Source organism: Talpa occidentalis, unplaced genomic scaffold (genome assembly GCF_014898055.3).
Source record: "Talpa occidentalis isolate TD23 unplaced genomic scaffold, MPIMG_talOcc4v2.1 talOcc4.7, whole genome shotgun sequence".
Classification (NCBI taxonomy): domain Eukaryota; kingdom Metazoa; phylum Chordata; class Mammalia; order Eulipotyphla; family Talpidae; genus Talpa; species Talpa occidentalis.
The window spans coordinates 95,049,202-95,075,161 of record NW_023605083.1 but is presented as its reverse complement, the minus strand read 5'-3'; the positions used below and the strand labels follow the sequence as shown (position 1 = coordinate 95,075,161).

The following is a 25,960-nucleotide window of genomic DNA, read 5'->3' as shown; positions in this document are numbered from 1 at the left end:
GCTGCCGGGAGAGAGCATGCCTCCACTTTCTGGCCCTGGGATCCACTCAGTCACCATTGACTGTTGGGCGTCATGTCAGGCCCTGTGAATGCAGGCCTGGTCCCTACTGACAGTGACTTAGAGTCGAGAACTTTTCAACATTCATTGCATCCCAACAAAACTAAGCTAAACAACACAGAAAGAAAACGGAATTTACCATCAGACAGACTGGAATTTGTGCCCTGAATTTGCTACTTTATAAGGTGTGTTATTTCAGTTTCCTTATGTTAAATGAAAAGAAATAATACTTATCAAGGAGCCTCCCCCATGGCTCAGCAGGTTGAGCACAGCACTGTGAAGCTGTACGCAGCCTCTGCAGTGTGGGTTCGATTCCTGGCCTGCCAGGGAGATACCCACATGGCGTGGCAGACCTCTCCTGTCTTGCCTGCTGCTCCCCTCAGCAGTGTTTCCAGTCGTCTGCCTGTTCTGCTTCCTGCTCTGTCTCTGGTGAAATTCTCTTGCCCTCCTGCGCCTCTGGCCTGTACCCCAGTTCTTGTATAAATAAATAAATCTTAAAAAAATTCTTTAAAAAATAATAATTATGAATATGAAAATGAAAGAAGGTAGTGTAGTTTTAAGATACTATTTATTTTTTAAAATTAATTTTTAACTGAGGTAATACTTGGGGTACTCCACCAGCTATTATCACCATAGTGCACTCACCACTAACACTCATATTCCACCACCACTGACCACTCTTTGTTCTTCTCTCTTTGTTCTTACCCATCTTCTACCCACTTCCTACCTGGTGCTTCTGTTCTGTAGTCAGCTATTTATTAACCACCAAGAATTCCAGGTCAGAATGCATCTCTGACTTTGAGTCTGAGTTAGGATTCACATGGGATGCCTGAGCAGAGTCCAGGCATCTGTTTGTTGCATAAAAGCGCTGAGGCAGTTTTGCCGTAGCAACCCCAGGGTCACAGAGAAGGCCAATTCCAGCTCCAGCATGGACAGGTAAAAAGCAGCTCAGCTGAGACAGAGAAACATTTAGCATCTTACTGTATCCTTTACACCTGCTCCTTCTCCATCCAGTCTTCCCAGCAGGTCCAAGGAAGGTGAGCTCTGGTGTGGGGGTGCAAGCAAAGGGATGCACCTACACTTAACACTGCTCCATGCTTTAAGCCCACTAGAGCGCCCCACTGACTTCATGGAGACAAATGTCAGGGAAAAAACCCCAAGAAATGAGAACTTGATTTTTTTTCTAGGGCCTTTTTCTACTGACCTTGATGCCACCCCAAGCCTGATGGGAGAGGAACTCCACTGGACTGCTGACACCTGTCTGGAGGGGAGATCGAAGCAGGAAATCCAACTCTGTCATGCCAACTTCCTGGTTCATGAGCAGGATCTGCAATGTGGAAGAATGACACTGTTTCTTTAGCTGGTGTAATCACTGGGTCCTGGAGATCTTAGGGATTGTCACTCAATGTGATTACTGCTGCTTCCAATACTAGAGCTTGCCCATCAATTTTGGAATAGAGGGTCAAGTGGAAGAAAGTATATATCATTGCAGATAAATTCTGTGTGCATCTCTTACCCCAAATATCAGTGCACCCAGTGAATGAGTATTTATCCTGGTTTACAAGCATTTTATGCATCAATCATAAGTGCCACGGAATACATTCCTGCAAACTAACTAAGGAGATGACACATACAAATGACAGGATTTGAGGAGAGTGTCAAAGTAACATATGAATATATGCAAAATAAAAATGCATATATGAATCAATAATGCTAAAGAGGTTCCAGAATAGGGGGTGCCCCGCAAGCTGGAGTAGAGAGATTGCTTTGATTGAACTGTCAGTAAGTGGTTTCGAATTAGACTTTGGCAGAGCTAAGAAATAGGAAGATTTAGACAGGAAGGGGAGGCTTTCCAGGGAGGGGGAAGTGTAGAGGTTTGAAAGGAGAATTACTGAGGTATGTGCAGGGGAGAGTGCAGAATTTGGCTTGACTAGGGCTAATGGTTCACACTGTGAGGTGCTTGGGAAATTCTTCTCCCCCTTCAAATGGTATTCTCTGCTGAGATTACAGACAGGAATGCTCACAAGAAAAAAATTTTTGAGGAAATAACAGAGTCAAACACAGATGTCATCACTGGATAGCTCACTTCTACCATTGGGTGAGGCCTTCAAGATAATCCAGTTTGTACTCCCAATTTATATATGGAGGGAAATCCCAATTACTAAAGGATTAAAAAAATAAATGTGAGGAAATTTAGTTTCATTTTTTTTTGTTGTTTTGTTTTAATGCTGAAACTAAGTGGAAGACCAGGGTTTTTTTTTACTAATATTGAAAATCCCTGATGGGAAGCTCCTGAGTCCCTGAGAAGCAGAGTTGTTAAAGAATATTTAGAAAACCTAAATAAGGAACCAGGAGAAAGGCTAATTATAATAAAGTAAAAATCAAAATCAACAAGCAACTATAAGCCAGAGACACACTGAGGGGGAGGGTATGAGGGATTATGGTCAAAATAAGGGGGGTGGGAATTGTATGGGACTACAACCAAGATGAAAAAGCATACATTGTGCAAAAATGAAAAATGATGTAAAAAATATATAAAATAAAAAAAAGAATATTTTAAGGCCCGGGCTGCTATGGCTACAGATATTATTCTAGTGGAAGTTTGGCATGATAAACTTGAAATCCTAAAGGTAAATAAATAATGAGGGAACTCTGACAATGTTCTTAGAGCATGTCAAGAAGAATATAGTTATTGGTATGGTCATTCAGTTTTATCTTCAGTGCCAGTTTGGATGGATTTGTAATGGCTGCTGGATGATTATGTTGAGGAGAATCTTCATCAGGGTCAGCAAGAAAAGAGTAATGAATGATTAAGCATGCCTGCCATGAATGGGACAGTGGGGGGCAGTGTGGTGTGCCATATTGGATTTTGTTGCCTGATGTCTCTGCCTAGGGTGCTGTAGTTTGCATTCTATGGGAAGAGATGTTAAAAGAAGTATCTTTATACCTGCTGTTGGAGCACTAGAAAATAAAATGTTTTCTGGAAACTTCTTCAATCCACTTTTACCTGGAAAGTAAGCTGGGCAAGGTAGGTCAGTTTATCACACTCGAAGAGCCCGCGGGTGGTGTACTGGTACACAGAGAAGGTAATGCTGTCTATTAGGTTGGTCACCCGCTCCTTGAGGTTCTCATCAGGAGTAGCCTTTTCCACAGCTTTCTGGAAGACAATACTGAAGGCCTGGGGGTGCAGAAGGTAGAAAAATGGTAATTTGAAGTTCTCCTTGTATATAACTAGTGGTCTTACTTGTGAAGGTTATTATAATTTGCCAGAAATGTTTAATCAGCAGGTCCTGCCAAGAAGGACAGTGGTTACAAGAAAACATGCTATTAGCTCTTTTCTTAGTTTGTGCATATGAATTGTCTTGTCTCAAAGCAGGCAAAGCTATAGAGCATACAGAGATTTAAACAGAGAAATTAATGTTTGGTGACTAAAATAATTAATTTAAAATCCAACAAGATTTTTGCTGAAGAGCTATCTGCTTTAAAAAGATAACATAGTTGAAAATAACTGGCTGGGATTAATGATTCTATACACTAGATTATAAAATTTTTGATGGTCGAATCACTGTCTTGTACACTTCTGTTTCTAAAAAGAGATCTCTGTACATAATAGGAACTTAGGATATTTTTCATTAATTGTATTTTCTTTTGGTAATGGTCAGAAGTTCCTGTTTCTTTGTTTTCTTTTGTTTTCATTGTAGTCGTTTGATAAATCCTCTTATGTGTTCTTTATTTCAAGGACCCTTCCTGCGATGGTCAGAGCATAGCCTACTTTGGTTACATCTTGTGCATTGTGTACATTTGTGGAATAATATGAAATAAAAATCAAATGATCCAAATTACCATTGTTTTAAACTTAGACATTGACTATAAAAGAAATATTAGTAAAGCACATTTTGAATGCCATGTAAATAGAACTAATCACTCAAGAAAATGAAACTCAGACTGTAATGGAACCTATTCAATTCTTAGCTATGCAGATTTCTAGTCTTTACTTTCCTTCTGTAATTTCACGAAGAAAAAAATCTTAGGTTTTTATAATACTAAATATTTGAGTTGCAATGAAAACCACGTAAGATACGAATCTAACATTTCTCATTTGCAAAACGGGGAAAAAAGTGGATTCCTCTCTCTATTTCATAGTTCCATGGTGTTTCTTGTTATCGAAATCCTTGCAGTCTTCCTTTTTCATTCACTTTTGCTGATTCTAGAAAAATCTGTTGACTGCCTTCTACCCAATCCATTGTGATGTTTGCCCTCACTTGGTAGGATTTAGATTGGAATAATAGCTCATTAGAGGCTAATAATGCCTCCCAGCACCACATGGAACAATTTGGAAAGCTTCCACTTGCAGAACTGATCTTCAGAGACTGGGTATAGTTTTCCCCAGGTGATTACTATGGCTTTTCTCTAAAACTCTCAAAATGATGATGATCAGGTAAGAATTTCTAGTTACCAAGTTTAAACAAAGTGATTCACAATTCAGGAAAAGATCTAAAGAGATTAAAATACCTAGCATTTTCCTTACACTAAACTAATTTTGACTCTTTTTTTCTTTCCATCTGAAAAGGACCTTCTTCTTTCTTGTACTTCCAAAGTCTGAACAACTTTAGTGCTAATCTCGGGTGTGTTTTCCTCCAGAAGGTCTCTTCTGCTAACAGTTGCTAGCTCTAACTACCAGGTCACTTTTTCAGGGCCCTTTTCCATTGCTTTGTGTCTTATATAGTTTTTAATCTTTTCAAATGATACCAGATTTGAGTGGCTTGAGCATGGGGGCCATGGCTTACTGTCTTTCCAAGAATCCAGTCCAGATCTTCACATATAACATAAAGGATGTGCCAGACCCGGGGTCTCAAACTCAAAAACCTTCAGGGGTTAGTTGTGTGAGGCCAAATAGAGAGCAGGGGTGGGGTGGGCTGTGGAACTCAGAAGGCGAATGCCCTTTGGGAGAGCAGTCATCCCTTTGCTTCAGCAAATTTGTCTGTGTGAAACATGAGTTTAGTGCTGCCAAATCTTCCAAAATTTCATGAAAATTGAAAAGGGAATTTGTGAGAAATCTTCCTATTTTTAAACCTTTGTAACCAAAGAAAGTACCTGAAAAGTCCTTTGAAGACAAAACAGGTCTTCAGGCCCTGGGGTCTCCAGTGCAAGTCCAGTACCTTATGTTCTATCTACCTAATCTCACTGAGAAATGTTATTTCGCCTGCCATGGCTTCAGTCTGCAGGGACCCCTAGAGATGTGTCTTTTCAGTGGGGACACACTTCTAACATGTAAGCATGCCCATTAACCCTCTCTGAGCCTCTGGAAAATAACTTATAACCACTTAAGTTCCATCTTAATGATGTTAGGAACTCCCAAATCCATTCAAAACCTGGCTCTTGAAGAGTTTTTGCTTGTATAAAAGCAAATACATACATTTAAATATATTCCTGCTCAAAAAACTTTGGCAAAACAGGATGTGTGGTCTGTGTTTCCATTCTCTGAAAATGCCTCTCCTTTCTTTGCCAGGAACAGGAATTACAAAATCCAAGCTCAGACAAAATCTGAGACCTTGGAAACTCCAGTGGCTGATATTTTTTTCAAATTATAGAAGGCTTCTAAGGGTACTATTGTTTTGGGATTTTTGAAACCATTTACTTCAGCTCCTTCAAACATTTAAATCTTATTTCAGTGATTAAATCAGTCAATTAATAATTGTACATGATAATTCTTAACAGCACTGGGCCCACATTTTGCCCTCCTTATAAGTAGAGTTTCCAATGACAAAACAAGCCTGTATCTGGACACAATTACTGCACAACTCACAACATATTTTTGAACACATGTTTTCATGGGATTCATATGAATCCCTTTTCTCAGGAAGAGTCACCATAGTAGAATTCAACTACTCAGAACTAGAGATGTAAACTTGCAGTTATTAGGTTTATCATTCTAACATTTAAAATGTTTTATAATTTTATAATTCTGATAATTATAATGTTATAATTATTTCATATGCTATGTTGACAGGAATATAAGGTCAAGTAGAGGATTTCTTTTAAAAACATAAAATATGATGAACACAGTTCATGTGATTTGCAGAGATTCTTAGTTGAGGGAAGGGGGTTTGGAAATGATGAAATGTCATCTCTACTTAAATGAAACCCAGGGTCCCAGTTGCTGATTTCTCAGCATCTCTATACCTTGGCTTCCATATGGCAGTTTAGCTTCATAGAATGAGGTGTGGGCACTGAGTGTGTGTGTGTGTGTGTGTGTGTGTGTGTCCTCTCTGTTTATTGGGCCAAACCAAAAAGATAATTGAGAAATGCTCCATCACCTCCTAAAACATCTTCAATTATGTTTTTCTGGTGAATACTCTAGGGGAGAAATATATACTTGCAGAGATACACTTAAAATTTATAGGTCTTTATTATTTCATGAGTAAGGTAAGTTTAGTCAGCACTTACAATTTGCTAACATCTTTGGTTTTAGAAACATTTCCACAACCATAAAGCAGTAGCTTTGGGGATATTAGGGTAATAGAAAGGTAATTTAAAGTTACTCCATTATTATTGCCTGCTTTGGTCTTTAATCCAAATGAATGACATACATGTTTGACTATACCTATTATAGTTTAAGCTCTTTGGGGGCAGAGATAATTCCAGATATTTTTTGGTATCCTTTCACACATTCACTAAGCACAGTAGCTGCCATAATATAAGTGCTTAATGAGTGAGTGAGGCAGAGACTTGCTATGGTGGCTCCTTTAGTTCCAGCCAAAGTAAGCAATGAGTCATGAAAGAGTTGATGAAAGGGATGAGGACTGCAACTCTTTTGGCTTTGATGTTACAGATCTGCTATCACAATGAAGCATGGACTGACTATCTTATACTGTTTTATTCTGAACATGCAAAAAACTGGTGTAAGTTACCTTGAGAGAAAACTGGTACATTGGGTGGATCTTGCTGAGGTCATTCATGATGAAGTAGAGCACAGAGGCTCGGGCAGCTGCTGGCCGATAATGCTCTCGGGCCTCGTTGATTTTTGCTTCTGTCACCTTGGCCTCCTGGACCTGTTAGGAAAAATAAAAGGTGGCCATCCTTCAAACCAACTAGGCTCCCTGAGAATCAGCCTGGCATCTATATATAAGCACATGTATCTGTATGTGGGGTGGGGCAGTTTGGGATGGGCACAGTGGCTAGAGAGTTGGAAAGCTACTGCAGTATTCTTTGATTGAGTCTGAGTGAGAAACAAAAATATATGCTTCTAGTCTTCCACAAAGATGAAGGTGTCAGATCTCTAAGTTGGGAAATATAGACTATACAAGCCTCTAAGTTCCATTTCTAACAAGAATGATTTCATGTAACTTGAAAATAGACCAGAATTCCCAGTAGTGGGAATTCAGTAAAAGAAGCATAATGCAGTTTTCTGTTTTCCCAATTTTTATGAAAGAGTTAATATGTAATTTCACAAAGAAGATTTCTTTTAATGGTATACTCTATTTTCATCAAATTTCTTATCAGAGGTAAAAATAAGAGACATAAGAATTAAAGAGAGGGATTCTATAAGAACACATCACCACATACAAATCTCCATATGACCTAACTTATGCTCCAACTCCCATCTAAAATTCAAATTTCATAGCATGATTTACAAAGTACTGTGCAATGGAAACACAGCCCACCATTCACATCTCATTTCCAGAATAACCTCTACCCTTCTCTACAATCTATGTTCTGCTTATACTAAAGGTAAAAAACCCCTCTCACCTAACGTGGTTGAGTGTTCCTTCTCTGCGTGTTCATGGCGCCCTGTGATGCCTCTACCACAGCTGTCATCATATTTTTATAGCTGCCTGTTTGCTTGTCTTTCTCTGTTAGAGGACCAGGCCCTCGGAGTCTAGCAAGGTCACTGTTGTACCCTCAACTTTTATCATAGAATATAGAAGATAGCAGCCTCTAAATAAGGATTCATGGATGAATGAATGAGAAGACAAAAATTAAAGAATCAGAAGAAAGGGATTCCATATAGCACTTGACACAGTGGGCACTCAGGAAATGTTCATTGACTTTAAACAAAAGAACAAAAAGAGGAGCAAAGAAGAGACTGGGAGAAAAGATCAACAAGGTGAATTCTATTCTCTCACTCTGTTCGTGCGAGTGAGGTTCTGTCCTCCCATCTTTCCTGCCCAATGCAGTGGAACTTCTACCCTAATTACTTTACAAACTCAGCATGTCCCTATCTAGAGATCTGGAGGCCACAGGGAAATAGCAGTGAAGTCTGGTGGTCCCACAGAGATCACTGAGCCCATGCAAGGCTGGACCTTCCTTCTTTCAAGCTCTCATTATAAACTTTAATTGAATGGTTATGAGCTGGTTCTCCTGTCCTGCTGCCTTTGCTGCCTTTGTTCCTATTTTTCCCTATCTAGATCAGACTTTCACATTTGGTGAAATCCCACTAATGTGATCATAAGCATATCCCCTTATGTTGATCCTGGACACAGTTACAGAAAAATGTATCCTGCTCAGACCAGCATCTTAACTACTCTCTGACCCAAAGGCAGGACTGAGAATGTGAAAGAGCCTGTGAAAATTCAGCAGCCTGTTGGGAAAGGGCAAGAATTTGGTTGCAGCAAGTCAGGTCTTCTAGTCCCCCATAAAGGGGAATAAAAGCCTTTGAAAAATGGTGAAATAAAGGAAGGAAGCTCTAGATAAAAATTGCTTTCCAGGATAATACTGGTTTTGAGAGCTGAATTCCTGGGAAGTCATTGAAACCCTTTCATTAAGATCAGACTTGGTCAAGTTTTCCAGGCTGGTGGGTTTTCACAGGGTGCAGTCATGCCTGAACCAGTTAACTTTTACAGCAGCGTGATTCCTTAGATACAGGGCAGTTCAAAAACTTATGGAGGTACTAAATTTGAGCTACCATTCCTCACACAGAACAAGAAACTGCACAGACTTCCCCACTCATCAGATGTTTTTGGAGCTAAGTTGTCAAACGCATCCCCTGGAAGGTAGGAACTTCCTAATGCAGCTGTGAGGTAGTCCTTTCAGGAATCCTGTTTATCTTGACTTTCCAGAAGAAACTCGGAAAGCTGGAAAAGTTATCCGTGACTCTTGCTTTTTTTCTCCTAAAAGTCAGACTCAGGCTAGGAAGAGGGTCTTTGGCTCCCAATTGAGGTTGCCAGAATAGTTTTACCTTTTTCTCAATTTCAGCAGCCGTCTGCTTGGTGATCTCCAGGTTCTCCACCAAAGCTGTTTCTCCCAGGAAGTTCCCAGATGCTGAAGAGAGGCGAGAGAGCAGGTTGTCTTCTAATGTTTTGAGGGTGATTTTGAATCCATTTTGCTGCTTCGTGAGGTCTGACTATTAATATGAAGTAAGAGGGAGTCCATTATAGGAACTCTTGAATAGATTTGAAAACAAAAGCTCTGGGGCCAGAGTGCCTTCCCTAAGAGACAGTGAACTGGAGGCAGCACAACACTGATTGAGACCATGGGCATATGAGAGAAGCAGATGAGTTGACTCCTAGCTGAACCATTTACTTAAGGCTAAGTTACCCTCATACTTCAGTATGAGGAGGTATAGGTTGTGACGTTCAAAACAGCACAATGCTGATACAGTCTGCTCATTATATGGAACTTTGTTCTGTGAATAGTTAGAGGGTACGGTCAAGTCTTACTTCTTTGGAGGGTCCTCTATGTCTCTGAATGAATGCTTTCCCATTCATCTTTTTATTTTTTTAAATAAAAAGTCTAAACTGTCTTACATAATAGCCTTAGACAAGATCACTACAGAGGCCCCTCAAGGCTGGAGTGGTGTTGTAGGGAAAGTAAAGTATCAGGCTTTTCTGCCCTCCCACCATTGGGATTGATGATGGATCCCTGCAGTCCTGAATGCATGCCTGATGGTGGGCACCTGGAGTAGGGGGAGGGCATACGTAGGTGAGTATACCTGGGCTGAGAGACTAGGTCTATGAGGCAGCATCACGGGGACGCCAGCAGAGTGAGAGTGAAAGAGAAACTGAAAGAGAACCAGCAGAGAAGCAGAGGCCACGAGAGAACACTGGAGAGCCCAGAAAGAATGAAGATTTCCAGGAGGCCTGCCAGCCTCCCGGTCTGCCAGCGCCCCTGCCTGCTGTGTACCTGGTAAACCCAATAAAAGCCTGCAAAAAGCCACCGAGGAGGGCTCCTAGGACTCTCCTTTACCCTTGTCTGCTCAAATCATAGAGATCCTGCCCTGTGTCCTTCCTGCTGCTACAGGAGTGTAGGTGTCCAAGCAGTTCTTACCTTATCTTCCCTTCCTGATTGTTAGATCCCATATTCTGAAGCTCTGGACGTATTCTTTATTGGCAGAAAGCATGTAACGTCAGGCAGTTGGAGTTTCTTTGCTCTGTACAATCTGGGATTCTTGCTTTCAGATTCACAGAAAGAACAATTGTCTTGGGGGCTCAAGCTCTGGCCACCCTGGCCTATCTTTTTTCTCAAAAATACATCCTTCAGTCCAGCTTTCCAAAGCAGGATTCGCTGTTCTCTGATGGGGTTGCTCTGTGCCCAGAGGTTTTCCGAGGGCTCATGAGTTAGCTCAAATGCCACCTCCTCGTAAAAATTTTAAATCTCTCTGATAATACCCCCTGCTTATTTTTTTTCAAAATTTTTATCACTGCCTGACTTTTTTTTTTTTTTTTTGGGTTCAGGTTTTTCTTTTCTTTTTTACATTTTATTAGGGAAAGGGGAAAATGAGAAATACCTGCATAGTCACAGGAAGGAGCAATAAGGATTTTATTTTCTGTGCTTGTCCACTAGATTATAAGCTTCAAGAGGGTAAGACAATGATCTTCTTTGTTTACTGTTGATTCCTCAGTATCTATAATCTTGCTGTAGAGTAAGGTAAAGTATCAGGCTTTTCTGCCCTCCCGCCATTAGGATTAATGATGGACCCTTGCGGTCCTGAATGCATGCCTGATGGTGGGCACCTGGAATAGGGTGTGAGCATATGTAGATGGGATTCACCTGGGTTAAGATTGTGTTTTTAAGGGAGGCGTTCTGGGGACGCCAGTAGAAACTGAACGAGAAGCCGAGAGAGAAGCAGAGCCATGAGAAGAGCTGAGAGAATGTGAGAGAAGGCCGCAGAGCCCAGAGTAAAGACTGGCAGGCCTCCCAGCCCCCCAGCACTCCTGCCTGCCATGTGCCTGGTAAATCCCAAGAAAAGCCTGAAAATTCACTGAGGGCTCTGACTCCTCCTTTACCCAGTCTGCATGGGATCAGAAAACCTGCTCTGTGGCCATTCCTGACCTTACACTTGCCTTTACAGAGCTGGTGTTCTATAGGTATCCGTTGATAAATGAAAGCTTGCCGGAAGTAGAGACCCAAGAAACCCTGAACTCAATCTCAAAAGCACTGTAACTTTGAGCCTGTATTTTATAATCTAATCATATCTAAAGAGAGGGAAAAGAATACTTCTTGCTATGGGCTGAATTATTTCTCCCAGATTCATATATATGTTGAAGATGACCTCCTCCTTTTGGCTATATTGAACCTATACGGAGGTGGTAAAGGTTCAATGAGATCAAGATGGTGAGGTCCTGATCCACTGGAATTAGTGCCCTTCAAAGCTGAGACACTAGAACTCACTCTCCTTCTCCACACACACAAAGATGAAGTATGGGAGCACACGGCAAAATGATGGCTACATATAAACCAGGGAGATACTTCTCACCAGAAGCCAATACTTGGACTTCCAGCTTGAACCATGTGAAAATAATTTCTGTTGGTTAAACCACCTAGTCTGTGGTATTTGGTTATGGCAGATTTGGACACTCTCCATTGTGGTTGAACTCATTGCTACTGTTCTTGGACAATTGACCTCCATGTTCTCAACATGTATATTTGAAGATGTGTGATGAGAGGCCTTCATGGGCTGGCCCAAGTATGTCCAAGTTCCTGTACCAGGCCTCTGGGTGATGTATCTGTTCTCCCAGCTGTCTTCTTCTCTTCCCTTTAGCTTGTTATAAACTCTGTTCCCCAACTTGGTGTATCAGTGGCTAGATGATGTTGGTGCTCCTCCAAGTTCTAGCAGAACACATGCTGCGCAGGGCCCTCCCAACACTCTCCCAGGGTTGGGAGCACTATAGGATACAGTGACAAAACATTTTCTTTCTTCCTTTCTCAATGGGTACCTGACATACCTTTAGCTGCTCCAGATCTGGCCTCTCCATGCTGACCACAGCAGCCAGCAGCTGGTCCTCCAGGCCATCCCTGGTCACAGTGAAGTTGATCAGGGTCGCCTGAGCCTGCAGCTCAGGCTGGTAGTGAGGATTGGCCAGCTTGGTGTGAAGGATGAGCCGGAATTTAGGATTATATTCACATTCTTTGTCTCCAATTTTAATGAATCTGAAATATAAAGGCTTATGTGAAGGAAGGTTATCTTTTTGTGAGATTAATATCAGGAACAAAAATTTAGATTTATTTTGCAAGATCATAATAAACAATATTGCCATATAAAGATGGATTTCTCCTAAGTCTGTTTAGCATGATGCCTAGGACCCTTGCTTACCCCAATGTGGGGAACAGAGGTGGAGGGTGATAGATGGCCACCAGACTAATTTGCACTGCACAACTGGAGGGATAGTCATTCACTTTGCTTTTTTTTATTATAAGAATTTATTTTTATTCATGCATAGAAGAACTGGGGTTAGGCCAGAGGTGCAGGGGGTGAGAGGATTCACCAGAGAAAGAGTGGGGAGCAGAACAGGCAGATCTATTAAAATACACTGTTGAGGGGAGCAGTGGGGGGACAGGACAGGTCTGTTGTGCCATGTGGGTCAGCTCCCTGACTGGGGATTGAACGAACTCATGCTGCAGTGGCAATGGCCAGTGATAGCTTGATAGCGCTGAGACTTTAACTCCTACACCACTGGGGAGGCACAGGTATAGTCATTCATTTTGTAAGTCAGTGTAGATCAGTACATTAGCGAATATTTCCAGCAGATGGCAGTAAAGCTTTTGGAGGCAGAGGCACCATCATTTTTACTAAGGTACCCTATAGGATGACAATAAGGCTTACTATTTTTCATGACTGACAGAGAATGACTTCAATGGATGAATATGGATAAATAAGTAAATGAACACATCCTAAGGACATGTAAAATCATCTTACAGCCTTGGCAGTGGTCTGAGTCAAGCAACTCTGCATGGTACTTGTTACACTCTCTCCTATGTGTCTACAGCCCTTCTTTAGTTTCTGTTTTTTCCTTCCTTCTGTCAATTACTTGCTAAAGCCTGAGTTACTGCACTCAAAGCAACAGGAGTCCATCAAATTGACAAAGAACTGAGTTCTTGGAACTCAGAGGTCTGGTTTGGATAAAATGTTCATGCTTAAAAGTCAGCTTGCTTTTCAAACAATTTCAGCCTGAAGTTCCTCCAAATTAGTGCACTTTTGGCCACTTAGAAAGAAGTCAATGAGGACACTGACTGATGGAAGAAATGCTATTCCAGAAAACATTTTCTAGGAGATGAGGGCAGCTAAATTATTTCCCTTCTGAAGAAATAAGAGTTTGTGTACTTCAGAGACCTGCTTGACAAAAGCTAAGAAGATGTCCTAGCAAGAGCAGATTTCTCCATACTTCTACTGGGGACCATGAACAAGCTCCTCATAAAACATCATCAACATAGCCAACATTTACCTTCCTTTTTTAATGACTTCTCTCCCAAGCAGGGGACCCAGAACAGGATCAATGGACTCTTCTAGGTTTTCAATCAGCACCACATCTCCAGCTTCCAGGGCATGTTCTATGGTTTGAAGGTAACTGAGGGACAAAGTTGGACACAATGATCTGGTGGCAAGGTATGGATACAGAGGGAATTTACGGAGAAAACTGTGACCTCTGAAACACGAAGATAATCCTATCTGGGATAACAGCTATCTGGGATAATTTCAATGATCACATTTTTCTCCACTTGAAATGATATTTTTGTGATCTTATACATTTTTAGAAATAATAAAAAAATTTGAAAATTCTAATCCTTCCATTTGCCATTCACATTTTGGTGAATATTATATATGTTTGGCTACATTATATTTTTCAAGACTTTTACTATATTTCATTATTTATAATTGGATTCACATAGAACAATTTGTTTTATAATCTGGCTTGTGTACATAAAATATATTGTAAAATTTCCTCATGTAATTTATTTATTAATTTTTTAAGATTTATTTATTTATGATACAAGAACTGGGGTGTAGGCCAAAGGTGTGGGGATTGGGGAGGTATGTGTATGAGAGGATTCACCAGAGACAGAGTGGGGAGCAGAACAGGCAGATCTACTGAAATACACTGCTGAGGGGAGCAATGGGCGAGACAGGAGAGGTCTGCTGTGCCATGTGGGTAGCTCCCTGGCCGGGGATGGAACTCATGCTGCAATGGCTGCAGATAGCTTCATAGGTTGCGTCTTAACTCCTTGTGCCACCAAGGAGGCCCAGATTGATGTAATTTCAATTTAAACAATAAGCAACAATAAAATTTTATAAACCTTGATTTAAATCTTAAAGTTACCCTAACAGAAAACAAAGAGGATGGTTAAAAATACTACACTATCTTATGTAACTTCAATAATACATATATGTAGAAAGAAGTCTTAAAGCAGTCTTATCATATATCTAAAATAGAGGTATTTTTCTGTGCATGATGAATTATAGGAGTTTTTTCTTTTTTTGTAATCCCCTTTTTTATTATGATGATAAATGATAAATTACTTCTATATTATATTTTATACTTTTATATATTACCACAAAAAATGCTACCAAGCACACAAAGAAATAATTTAAGGATGAACTAGTGTTATATAAATAGAAAAGAACAAAGACTATTTAATAAAATGATTTAATATAGAGTGCAATGTCATTTCCAATTAATTGGAAAAGAATGGAGAATTTAATAAATGGTATTGAAACAAAGGTTAACTACTGGAAAAATGAAAATTAGTACTCAAAAATATATTTAATGGGATTAGATTTCAATATGAAAAAACACATAAGAACACTAAAATAATCTAGGTAAACATTTATATAATATCTGGAGAGAAAGATGCTTTTCTAAGCATGATCTATAGAAGAAATGGGTGACAAATATGACTAAACCAAACTAACCAAACAAACAAAAAAACTCCTTTAAGGTGATAATTTGAGAAGATTTACATTCATATGATGAAGAATGACTATCCTTAATAATCTTAAGATATAGTGTGCATAATAAAATATTTTTATTTAAATAATATACAACTAATCTAGAAAACCACCCAACAGATAGTTAATGGACATGAGGGCTGACTATTTGCCAGGCATCGTTTTTTGGTACACTAAGAATATAGCTATTAGTAAAAAAGATATTCTTTCTAAACTGTAACTCTTGGTCACTTAGAAAGGGATTTTTTAAATTTTTTTTTTTTTAAGATTTATTTATTTATTTATACAAGCACTGGGTCAGTCAGAAGCACGGGAGGGTGAGAGAATTCACTAGAGCCAGAGCGGGGAACAGAACAGGCAGACTGACGAAAGACACTGCTGAGGGGAGCAGCGGGTGAGGCAGGAGAGGTCTGTCTCGCCATGTGGGACCCTCGCCAGTGGCCGGGGATCAAACCAGCGCTGCAGAAGCTGCATGCAGCTTTGCAGTCCAGCGCTCAACTGCTGCGCCACCAGGGGAGGCCCAGAAAGGGATATTTTAATCAAGGTTTATGGAGAAGGCCAGGATTAGATGACACGTTTGGGACATGTGACCAGAGGATGCAAACCTCACCTGGGTGCCTACAAAGCTGCATGGCAGGTAAAAAGGACTTTGATGGTATCATAATAATCACATCAGCATATTATTATATATGTGTCTATCATATATGTGCATATATTATGTATCCATGGCAAATGCTCAGTTGTTTCTCAGGATAAAGAAAGTTAGGTTTGTTCTATGTGGGCCTTGGGCAGAGATAGGAATAGAGGATAGAAGAGAACTAAGAAAGGCAGTTTTTGGCTAGATGCGAGGAAAACTTTGTAAAACATAGAGTTGTCCCACAATGGAATGTGATTTTTGGGGAGGCAGAAAGTATTGAAGAGAGACAGGAGGATGAAATCCAGGGATGATGGAGTAAGGATTCCTGAATGGGCTGAGAAGTTGATATACATATATATATTTTTTAATAATAAATTTTATTTTTATATTCCCCATACAATTGCAGCCCCCCCATTCCGACCCCAATCCCTCCCCTCCCACCCCCGCCCCCCTAAAAGTGTTTCTGGTTCGTAGTTTTTTGTTGATTTTGATTTTCACTTTCTTATAGTTATTCGTTTTCCTGGTCCTTATTTAAGTTTTCTAGATTCCTGCTATGAGTGAGACCATCCGGTATTTTTCTTTTTCTTTTTGGCTTATTTCGCCGAGAAAGAAAAGCAAAGACTCAGCACTAAGCATTTTTAATTGAGATATTTCCTAGAATGGGAGGAGACACCTCATGAAGGAACTGGAAGTTAGAAACACTTTACTAGTGCCTCAAATCTGCTCCTAACATTTTTTTCCCCTTGCAAAATTGGCAAAAGTGGGCTCTTTACTCTCAGTCACCTACCCTTTTTGACCAATCTGGGTGACCCTCAGGTCTTCGCCATATTTGTTCTTGATCCATTTGATGCCTTGTAGCTGAGGGTCAACCATGAGTGGCCAGCGCTCACAGTTGATGAGGATGGTGGCATTCTCCATGGACATGCGGTCTGCAGGGAGGCCCTCATTCTGCCAGGCAGCCACATCGGCATCATCCGTCAGCATCCTCAGGGGATCCAGGGTGGGGGTGACAGGAATGGGAACCTGAAATAATGAAGTCAGCTTACATACACTGAGAATGGAAGAATGTTTTTTTTCAGTGGGAGGTGGAATACACAGTGACTTACTAAATGACGTAACTCCTTTGAAAGCAAGATCAAAATCCCTCTCAAGAGTGCTTTTCTTGCTGTGTGATTATTTCTAGAAGCAAGTTTCCCTAAAGTCCTGATAGTCATTTCCTTTCATAGATGAACAACAGCAGAAACACAGACTGTATGACCTTTTTTCTTCAGTGTACTTAAATTCAAATCAAATTTTACTCATCGATTCTTTGCACTTCAATCAATAGTCTCCAATATGCCCTGGCCCATGTTAACCTTGTCACTCCTCTACCACATGTCTGTTTCTCCTGCACGCTCTATGAACTAGGACCTATGTTTAGTGGGCTTTCTCCTGCCTATGCCAACCCATACCAACCATTTTCTGCTCATCAGCTTCACCACTTGCTGACAGAAGCCCAGCTTGCAAAGGTCTGGAGGTGCTTATCTTCACCTCTGTCAGGAACACCCTACTCCCAGGGCTACTTGTACAACTTCCCTTTGCAAACTCATCTGCTGGTGCATGTCAGGGAGATGGAAATCAAACTACCAGGTCTTAGATTGCACCCCTAGCCAGCCTCTCTCTTTTCCCTCATGGCCCTTGTCTCTGTACTTATATTTTCTGTTGACCTCTCTCAGCTCATTTAATTCTTTTAAAGTAAACTTTCTCATGGGAACACATATATACGTTCTTTTTTAAAAGTTGAGATAAAGTTCATATAACTTCAAATTATCCGTTTGAAAGGACACGATGCAATGACATTGAGTTTATTCACAATGCTGTGCAAAAAAAAAATTAGCTCTACCCAGTGCCAAAACATTTCTATCACCCCAAAAGGAAAGCCCACACCCATTAGCAGTCTGTTTCCATTGTCTCATTCCCCCCCCCCCCCGAGTTGTGAGTAACCATTAATCTGTTTCTGTCTCTTTGGATTTACCTATGCTGAATATTTTATATACATGGAACATGTATTTGTGACCTTTTGTGTGTGGCTGCTTCCACTTTGCAGAAAGCTTTCAAGGTTCTCACATATGCTCTTCAACCCTTCTGTCTTTATTCTCTGCAGTTTGTCTTACCCAGTTACCTCAGGAAAACCTCTTTAAACCATCCCCTGTCCCTTTCATCACACCACAAAGGGTACAAATGGCCAGTACCATGCCACTGAGAAAATCTTGAGAGGGAAATCAGTGTTTGGAGGTTCTCATCCTGAGATCAGAAATATATTCCAGGGGCCTCCCTGGCACAAGGGTTAAAGACACAGTGCTGTCAAGCTATCCCCAGTCACTGCAACATGAGTTTGATCCCTAGCCAGGGAGCTAAGCTACATGGCACAGTAGACCTCTCCTGTCTCACCTACTGTTCCCCTCAGCAGTGTATTTCAGTGGATCTGCCTGTTTTGTTCCCCACTGTGTCTCTGGTAAATCCTCTCACCTCCGCATACCTCTGGCCTACACTCCAGTTCTTGTATGTATAAATAAATAAATCTTAAAAAATGTATTTCAATAAATTGTATCCCATTGTAATCTTATGTGTTCTATTTTATGCACCAAAAATCATTACTGTAGCAGGAGTCCACAGATTTCACCAGATTGTCAAAGGGAACCATGGCACAAGATGCTTAAGAATCCCAAGCAATGCCAGAAAAGTCCTCGCTGTGCTGCCACTGAGCATCTCATTCTCTTTTACTCAGTGAATAATCGTCCTTCCAACAGTTTCTTTTCCCACAGGTGCTTGAGATGCATAAATAACAGCTTTGTGTTTTGTATATTTCCTAGTAGTATAACAGGTTTTAAAACATTCTTCTGTAAATCATCCAGTAAGTATGATTTTGTGAGCTGACCTCTGAAACCAAACATCACTAGACAGTATGGGATGTAAGGATACAAGTACACATAAATTTTGGAATCCAGTCCTTACTGCATGTGCTGAACTTTCTGTGCTGACTCTTACTGTAGCTGCTTCTAATGGCCCTAATCTCCACTGGACGTGAACTTCCTCCAGACATCCTGGTATCGAATGTCTTCTGGAACTCCTGTCTAGTGGAGTAGCAGGACTCATGGAATACTCACTGAATCTTTGTGGAGTGAGGATTGAGTGATGTGAAATTGCCAAGGTAAATTAGGAATTATTCTGATTATGAATCGGCTCCCTGAAGAGGGAGCCAATTACACTAAGTGGACAGCGGAACAGAGCACATGAAAAGCACGCGAGTAGCTAACTATTCATGGGCACACACCAGACAGGAACAGATGATGTGGTTTGCATAAAGGTGTCTATGAGCTGTGGGCATAGACTGTGGAGCTTTGGGGCCCAGAACAAGATGTCGTGTAGAATGTGGGAACAAGTCTTCCCCCCAATGTGATGATAAAGTTTGAGTCAATAGCAGGGTGATTGATTGGAAGGAAACACAGGATGTTTTTGGTGCTATTCAGGCTTAAAAGATTTTAAGAGCAGCAGAAAGTAGAATGCTGAGTTGCTCCCATAGAAGCCCCATTAAGAGGAGAGATACTCAATTCAGGGGTTCTAGAGGGCAGGGCATGGCAATGGGAGTGTGGGAGGACATGGGAACACTTGTCTCACTGCTGGGTCTCAGAAGTCACTGGGGGCTATTGAAGAGGTGGCATGCAAAACTGGGCTAGAAGATTTGGGTTATTATTGTTTTATGTGAGTTCACTATTAAGTCCCAGGCTGATGATCAGGAGAAATTCAGGCTGTACCTACTTTCAGCTGACTCAGGTAAGGTCTCCAGGCCCCATCCATGAGGCTCTGCCGGTATTTCTTTGTAAAGAAGCCAAGGTATGAGATGAAAGCCGTGATAAGCAAAATGTCTCCACATAATTTCCTTTCCTGTTGTTTGAAGTTCTGCACAGCTTCTGCCCACCTCACGTTTTCAGAAGCAAGTCCTCCCACCTATCATTTCAAAGACCAGAGAGAAGAGAAGATTCATCATCCTGCAGGCTACATGGGGCCAGAGTCTGTCATAGAGAATGTACAGAACAAGTTTAGTAGCAGGACAACTCAGAGTGTCACTTCTGTGGCCTGTTTGATCAGTGGGGATTTGTACTGACTGCAGTAAATAAGACCATACTGTGTGCCATCATTATGTGGGCTGTGGAAAGATGATGAGTTTGGAATGCTAGCTTCTAGACCATGCCCTTTGCAGGTATAAAGACTCACACCATCCACCTCAAAGGGCTGCTGAGAGGGTTAAATATGACTGTGTGTGTTAATCACTGAGTTCATTGCCTTACTGGCACTTGTCTCCCTTCTCCTCTCCAAAATACTGGGGCTATGAAAATAAAGTCAATTCTACATGCTATAAATAATTCTCAGTGGGTGGGGGAGATAGTTACCATAATTATGATACAGATTTGAAGTTCTGAATCATAGGTATGAATGCATCTTGCCTCTGCTTGACCCACGTTGGGATGGCACAACTTTCCAGGGAGGACAGCAATCTTGTATACCTAGGTCTGTTAAGTGTAGAGTGGACCTAGCTTCTGTGTTAGGACTTACCTTTGTTTTTTTTTTTTTTCTGTCTTGAAAGATGTCAAGATGCATGTAAAAGAAAGTTGTCTTAGACCCACCAAGCCGACCCATGCACCAGTTGACTAACATGGTGGCCCAGGCAGCACCACATGGAGTGGAAGAACCCAAATTCCTAACCCACAATCTCCAAAGATACATTGAAATGGTTATTGTGTTAAATTACTAAGTTTTGGGGTAGTTTGTTACACAACAACAGACACTTAGAACACAAGCAGCCTGTTGTCACCATCAGATTTATTTTTTCCGGAGGCCAGTGTGTATGTACTGGTATACAGACACACTCATGTGTGTCAGTACAGTAAGATCATATTTGGAAATGCTCTCAGTCCCTCAGTCTCATTATTTTCTGCTTTAATCTCAGGTCCTAATCATGCCCATTCCTTTATTATCAAACATCACACAGGTAGGTGCTTTGGAGTTTGCCTGTCATATGCTAGCTTTGTCTTTTGCTCTTCCCCTGGTTGAGACACATAGGTCTCTCGTGGCCTGCGTGATAGCTCCAGTGTCCCCATCCTCCTAGCTGTCTCTGTAGGAAAACTCCTTTCACCAGACTAGGGTGTGCATTCACACTTTTCTCAGGATGATCCCTGTATCTTGGCACATTTTAATATTTCCCCCCAAGTGAAAGCTGTGCTAAGCTGTGCTAAGCTGTGCTCATGTATTTTGCACCTCTGCAGAGCTTGACAAGCTCTGCTAATATAATTACAGCTTGGGCTGCTGAGACTCACACTCACCAAGCGATTTGCAAGGGAGATGGTGCCTGCGGTCACTTCGGCTTCTTGCTGACATTTGAGTTTGTCTGCCGTTGCTTTCTCAAACTTGGCTGTGAGTTTTGCCAGGTTTTCATTCAGGTGCTGTTCGGGAAGGAACAGAAGGTCTGTCAGCAAATTCAGTTCAAGTTCCCTCCAGTGCTTCTGAGACAGGATCCACATGTAGGTGATTTTTTAAGGAGAACTCCGTGGGGGATGTAGTGGGAGACTGGGGAAGGTAGGACAGGGAAGGAAAGAAAAGCAATTGAGGAGTAATCTCAGGGAGACCCCCAGTGTTCCCAAAGGGAGAGAGTGGGCTAGAGCTGTCCTGACCTACTCCAATGCCTTAGACCTTTTAAGGTTTAGGAGGGGTGACAGACATGATGGGGGCTGATTGGTTTAAGTTCCATCACTCCTTATGTTGGGAAAAACAGGTTCCAGTAGCCTGCCAAAAAGGTGTAGCTGCTGCTATTAGAAGGAAAATCAAGACTAAGCCTAGGGATGCCTGAAAATGATCACAAGGATCCCAAGGAGGCCTGGGGTGAACACACACTGTGTCTGCTGCCGCAGGTCTATGATTTATGATTGGCTGTCTGCAATCTAGTCCTCGCCTTGCTTTAAGTTGTTCAGAATACTATGTAACTTTTACTTAACCTCACCTGTTTTCTTCCATTATCCTGAAGTATAGGAATATATTTTAAAGAAGTCATGGCTTCAATTTTTTTTCTAAATTTATTAAAAATTGACACACATATGGGCCTCCCCTGGTGGCGCAGGTGGTTGAGCGCCGCGCTGTGAAGCTGTCCGCAGTCTCTGCAGCACCGGTTCGATCCCAGCTGGCCGGCCCGCGAGGGTCCCACATGGCGTGGCAGACATCTCCTGTCTTGCCCGCTGCTCCCCTCAGCAGTGTATTTCATCAGTCTACCTGTTCTGTTCCCCGCTCTGTCTCTGGTGAATCCTCTCACCCTCCTGCCCATCTGGCCTGTACCCTGGTTCTTGTATGAATAAATAAATAAATAAATCTTTAGGGAAAAAAATCGACACACATAGCTTTTTTTTTTGCCACCAGAACACATATTTGCACATACAATGATACTTGGATTCACGGCAGACACCTCTAAATATTTGATGTGTATGCAGTAACCAGGGTTCATGATGCTTTGCTGATTATTACCAAGTCACAAGAGATATAAATTAAGAGGTATATTTATACATCCAAACAGTCTGAAAAGCAGGTGGTGAACCATCTAGTTAATGATGGCAGGCTGTCCACACTCATTTACAGCTTTCAGAGATGTTTCTAAAATGACTATGAAGCAATTAAAAGTCATAAGCCCATAACACCAAGCAAATGTTGAGGGCCATTGAGGATGAAGGATTCGTTAGATTTAAGAAGATAACATTGATAGAGGAGTAGAAACTGCTAGAGCAAGGAAAAGGAAGCTGTAACATAGAGTAGGCCTCAGTTCACCAAAAGGAGAACTGATCAGCCCTGCACAGCCCCAAATACACTGGGGATTTGGGAATATCTGTGTGATCAAGAAGGATGCTGAAAATAAGAAGGTTAATTATAAGTCTATTGATCTTCTACCACTTATCTCCATGCTCTATATGAAATGCCTTCATGTAGCATGGCACCAGGCAAGAGCTTTAATAGTGGCAGAAAAAGATACCACATGCTGGCACTTTAGATGCATCCAACACAACTCATGTACTATGGATTCCAAGTTGGAAATAAATTGTTCCAGTCAACCAGCTCTACCCTTGTCTGGAGAGTGAGAATCAGCTTTTGATCACTGATCTTACAAATCTGAAAAGACAAGAAGGCATTTGATGAAAGTCTAGGTGAACAAGAAGAAAAAAGTGATCCAGGAAAAATATAATCAGTCACAGAATTGACGACAAGCTCTGTCTCTGGTGAATCCTCTCACCCTCCTGCGAATCTGGTCTGTACCCCGGTTCTTGTATAGATAAATAAAAAAAAAATAAATCTTAAAAAAAAAGAAATAATGACAACACAAAACTCTTCATAATCAGTTTCTCAGAAAGACACAAGATGTTTCATCTATAAAAAAAGAAGAGGACGCTGTAAAAGATATAAGGAGCAACCACTTGTGTAAATGACTTATTGTTAATGTAAAAAATAATAAACTCAAAAGAAGGATTAGAAGATGAATTCGAGGAAACCTGGAGAATACAAGGAATCATAAAGTGAAAATAAGATGAGAGAAAATAGAGGACCTATCAGAAGATTCAACATCCAAACCAACGTGTTTGAGAAAATAAGACTACAAAGAAGACAAAGGGGAGATTGCCAAAGAAATAATGCAAAATAATTTTGCAGAACTAGAAAAAAAATTAGCTTCTACATGCCAAACACCTTGAATAAGCAAAAAAAAAAAAAAAAAAAAAAAAGAGAGAGAGAGAGAGAAAACATAAAGTAAAACATACAAATAAAAAAAAATAAAGGCAGTTAAGCACATCAAGAATAAAGAAAAATGGAAAAACTTCCAGAAAGGTGGAAATAGTACATTGACAAAGGAATAGGACCCTGACTGTTCTCAGGCTTCTCACAAGCTAGGAGGATAGAGCATTCAGCGCTCTAAGGGAGCAAATTAGCAACTCAGAATTCAACACTCAGCAATATTTTCAGTTCAGTTTGAAAAGAAAGACATTTCTAGGCTGAAACTACTCAGAACATTCATGTCTTAACATTTCTGAGAAAGTTACTTAAGAATGAGCCATAGCCAAAACTAGAGAAGAAATTAAGAAAAGAGAAGGCATGGGGGGCCAGAAGTCATTGGAATCAATCCACGGAAACAGTGAAATGTATTTACTCTCCAAGACTGATTAGAGTGCTGAGCTGGAGATGCAAGTGAGAGGTCTTAGGGACAAAAGAAGAATTGATAGAACACTGAATTAGATGGTGAGTTTAAAAGCAATTAAAGCAATGCAAAAGGAACTAATGGAAGAGAAAAAATAAAGGAAAGGTAGAAACAAGTTGGGTGAGTGGGTTATATAAAAATGGAAGAGTAATTATAGAGTACCATGTAGATATACTATGAACAATGTAGACACATTCACAGAACATAAATTAAATTTTCTGTTTTTCAACTTTTGGAATCAGTTGATAGAACATGGGATACAATTTTTGGTTTCAGGACAGAATTAGATATTTTCAGTCTTGGCAATTAAAAGCAAAAAAAATGTGATGAGTAATGATAACCAAAGTTGGGAGTTGGAAGCTGAGGAAAGGATAATAACTTAATCTTGGAAACTGAGGGGTCAGAGGAAGCTACCTCTACGTGATGGAATACATAGAGTAGAAGTCTGTTTAGAAGTCACCACATAAATAGAAGTCAGACAGTCAAGGTGAGGCAGACCTCTCCTGTCTTGCCCACTGCTCCCCTCAGCAGTGCATTTCAGACAGTCTGCCTGTTCTGTTCCCCACTCTGTCTCTGGTGGATCCTCTCACACCTCACATCTCTGGCCTGTACCCCAGTTCTTGTATGCATAAATAAATAAATATTTTAAAAAAAGAAGACAGTCAAATAAACAGAGAGACAGGATGATCATATAATCTGGCATGTGAATCTAGGGTTAAAATGATGGAGGCTATGGTGGGGGACATAGTTCTCATGGTGGGCGCTATGGCAAAATGCAACAAAACTATCTGCTTGAATGGGAAGTAATTCCTTAACTCCAGGGTCAAGCAATGCTATGTGGACCTCTCTGATTATTTTAAGACTGGCTGGAAATCCAATTTAAAAAAAAAATCTGTTGTTCAAAATGAGATAAATAATTTTCAAACACTACGGGCCAAATAAAACATACTGAAGACACTAGGTAGCAAGGTCCTAGTGGCATAAATAATCAGTTGAAATATACAAAAGAATTAGAAGGACAGTAGGCTGTTGTTTCTCATTAGATGCCCTTCTCTAATGATATTTTACTTTGGAGTGAGTATATACTCCATGAAAATGACTTACTTGTTTTTCCTACTATAATCTATAATTGCTACTACTATAATATATTTTTACTACTATAATCTATTAATATACATGAAAAGAAAACACAGTTAAGTAATAAACCCATTCAAAATGTACTCCCCAGAGATAATCACTACTACTCATATTTTTATGTATCTTAATTATATGTAAAATCAAGTTGAAATTAAATTGTATAATCTGTTTTGAAATAATGCATTTTTCACTTATGCATCTTGAATATGGAATTATCCTAAAATACTAAAAGTAAGGCTCAGGGGTGAGCATGACTGGAAAGATTGGCAATGGCCTCAGAGGCAGATAGGAGAGAACTTCCTTGTCCTGGGTGGGCCTCCAGATTAAGCACAGGTGTTAGCCCATCTCCTTTGTTACACGTGGGGGACTGTCTGAATTCTTGGGATGTTATTAGGCATGTGGATAAGCAAAGGATGTAGAGGAGGTTGTCAAAAGCAAGAATACATTAAAGAAATATTTTGGCAGAAATGGAGAGCCTTTCTGAGGTAGCCAAGTATTTTTAAGATGCTTTCCCAGGTTGAGTGGGCCTATCATGAGAATGTTGGATACTGAAGAGGTGTAAACATTTGAAAACATTCCCTGTGCACCAAATGTTTCTTTAGCTAAAATAACCGAGTAAAGAATTGTTGAAAATGCAGTTCTTGTAGCACTTTTCCAGGAAAGAGTGAAGAATATGACAATTATTGGGAGGTCATTTCTCCAAAAA

General features: G+C 40.6%; 1 protein-coding gene across 1 annotated transcript in view; it reads right to left on the bottom strand.

The window, feature by feature from the left end:
• The window catches only part of DNAH9 (dynein axonemal heavy chain 9), a 321,611-nt gene that overhangs the window by 46,171 nt on the left and 249,480 nt on the right, over positions 1-25,960 (bottom strand). The window contains exons 51-59 of the mRNA XM_037492667.2: positions 21,218-21,337; positions 19,656-19,844; positions 16,645-16,880; positions 13,719-13,841; positions 12,222-12,426; positions 9,236-9,400; positions 6,969-7,109; positions 3,065-3,235; positions 1,262-1,384 (exon numbers count right to left, since the gene is read on the bottom strand). Of these exons, the coding sequence (XP_037348564.1) occupies positions 1,262-1,384; positions 3,065-3,235; positions 6,969-7,109; positions 9,236-9,400; positions 12,222-12,426; positions 13,719-13,841; positions 16,645-16,880; positions 19,656-19,844; positions 21,218-21,337 (1,473 nt within the window). The remainder of the gene's footprint in view (positions 1-1,261; positions 1,385-3,064; positions 3,236-6,968; positions 7,110-9,235; positions 9,401-12,221; positions 12,427-13,718; positions 13,842-16,644; positions 16,881-19,655; positions 19,845-21,217; positions 21,338-25,960) is intronic.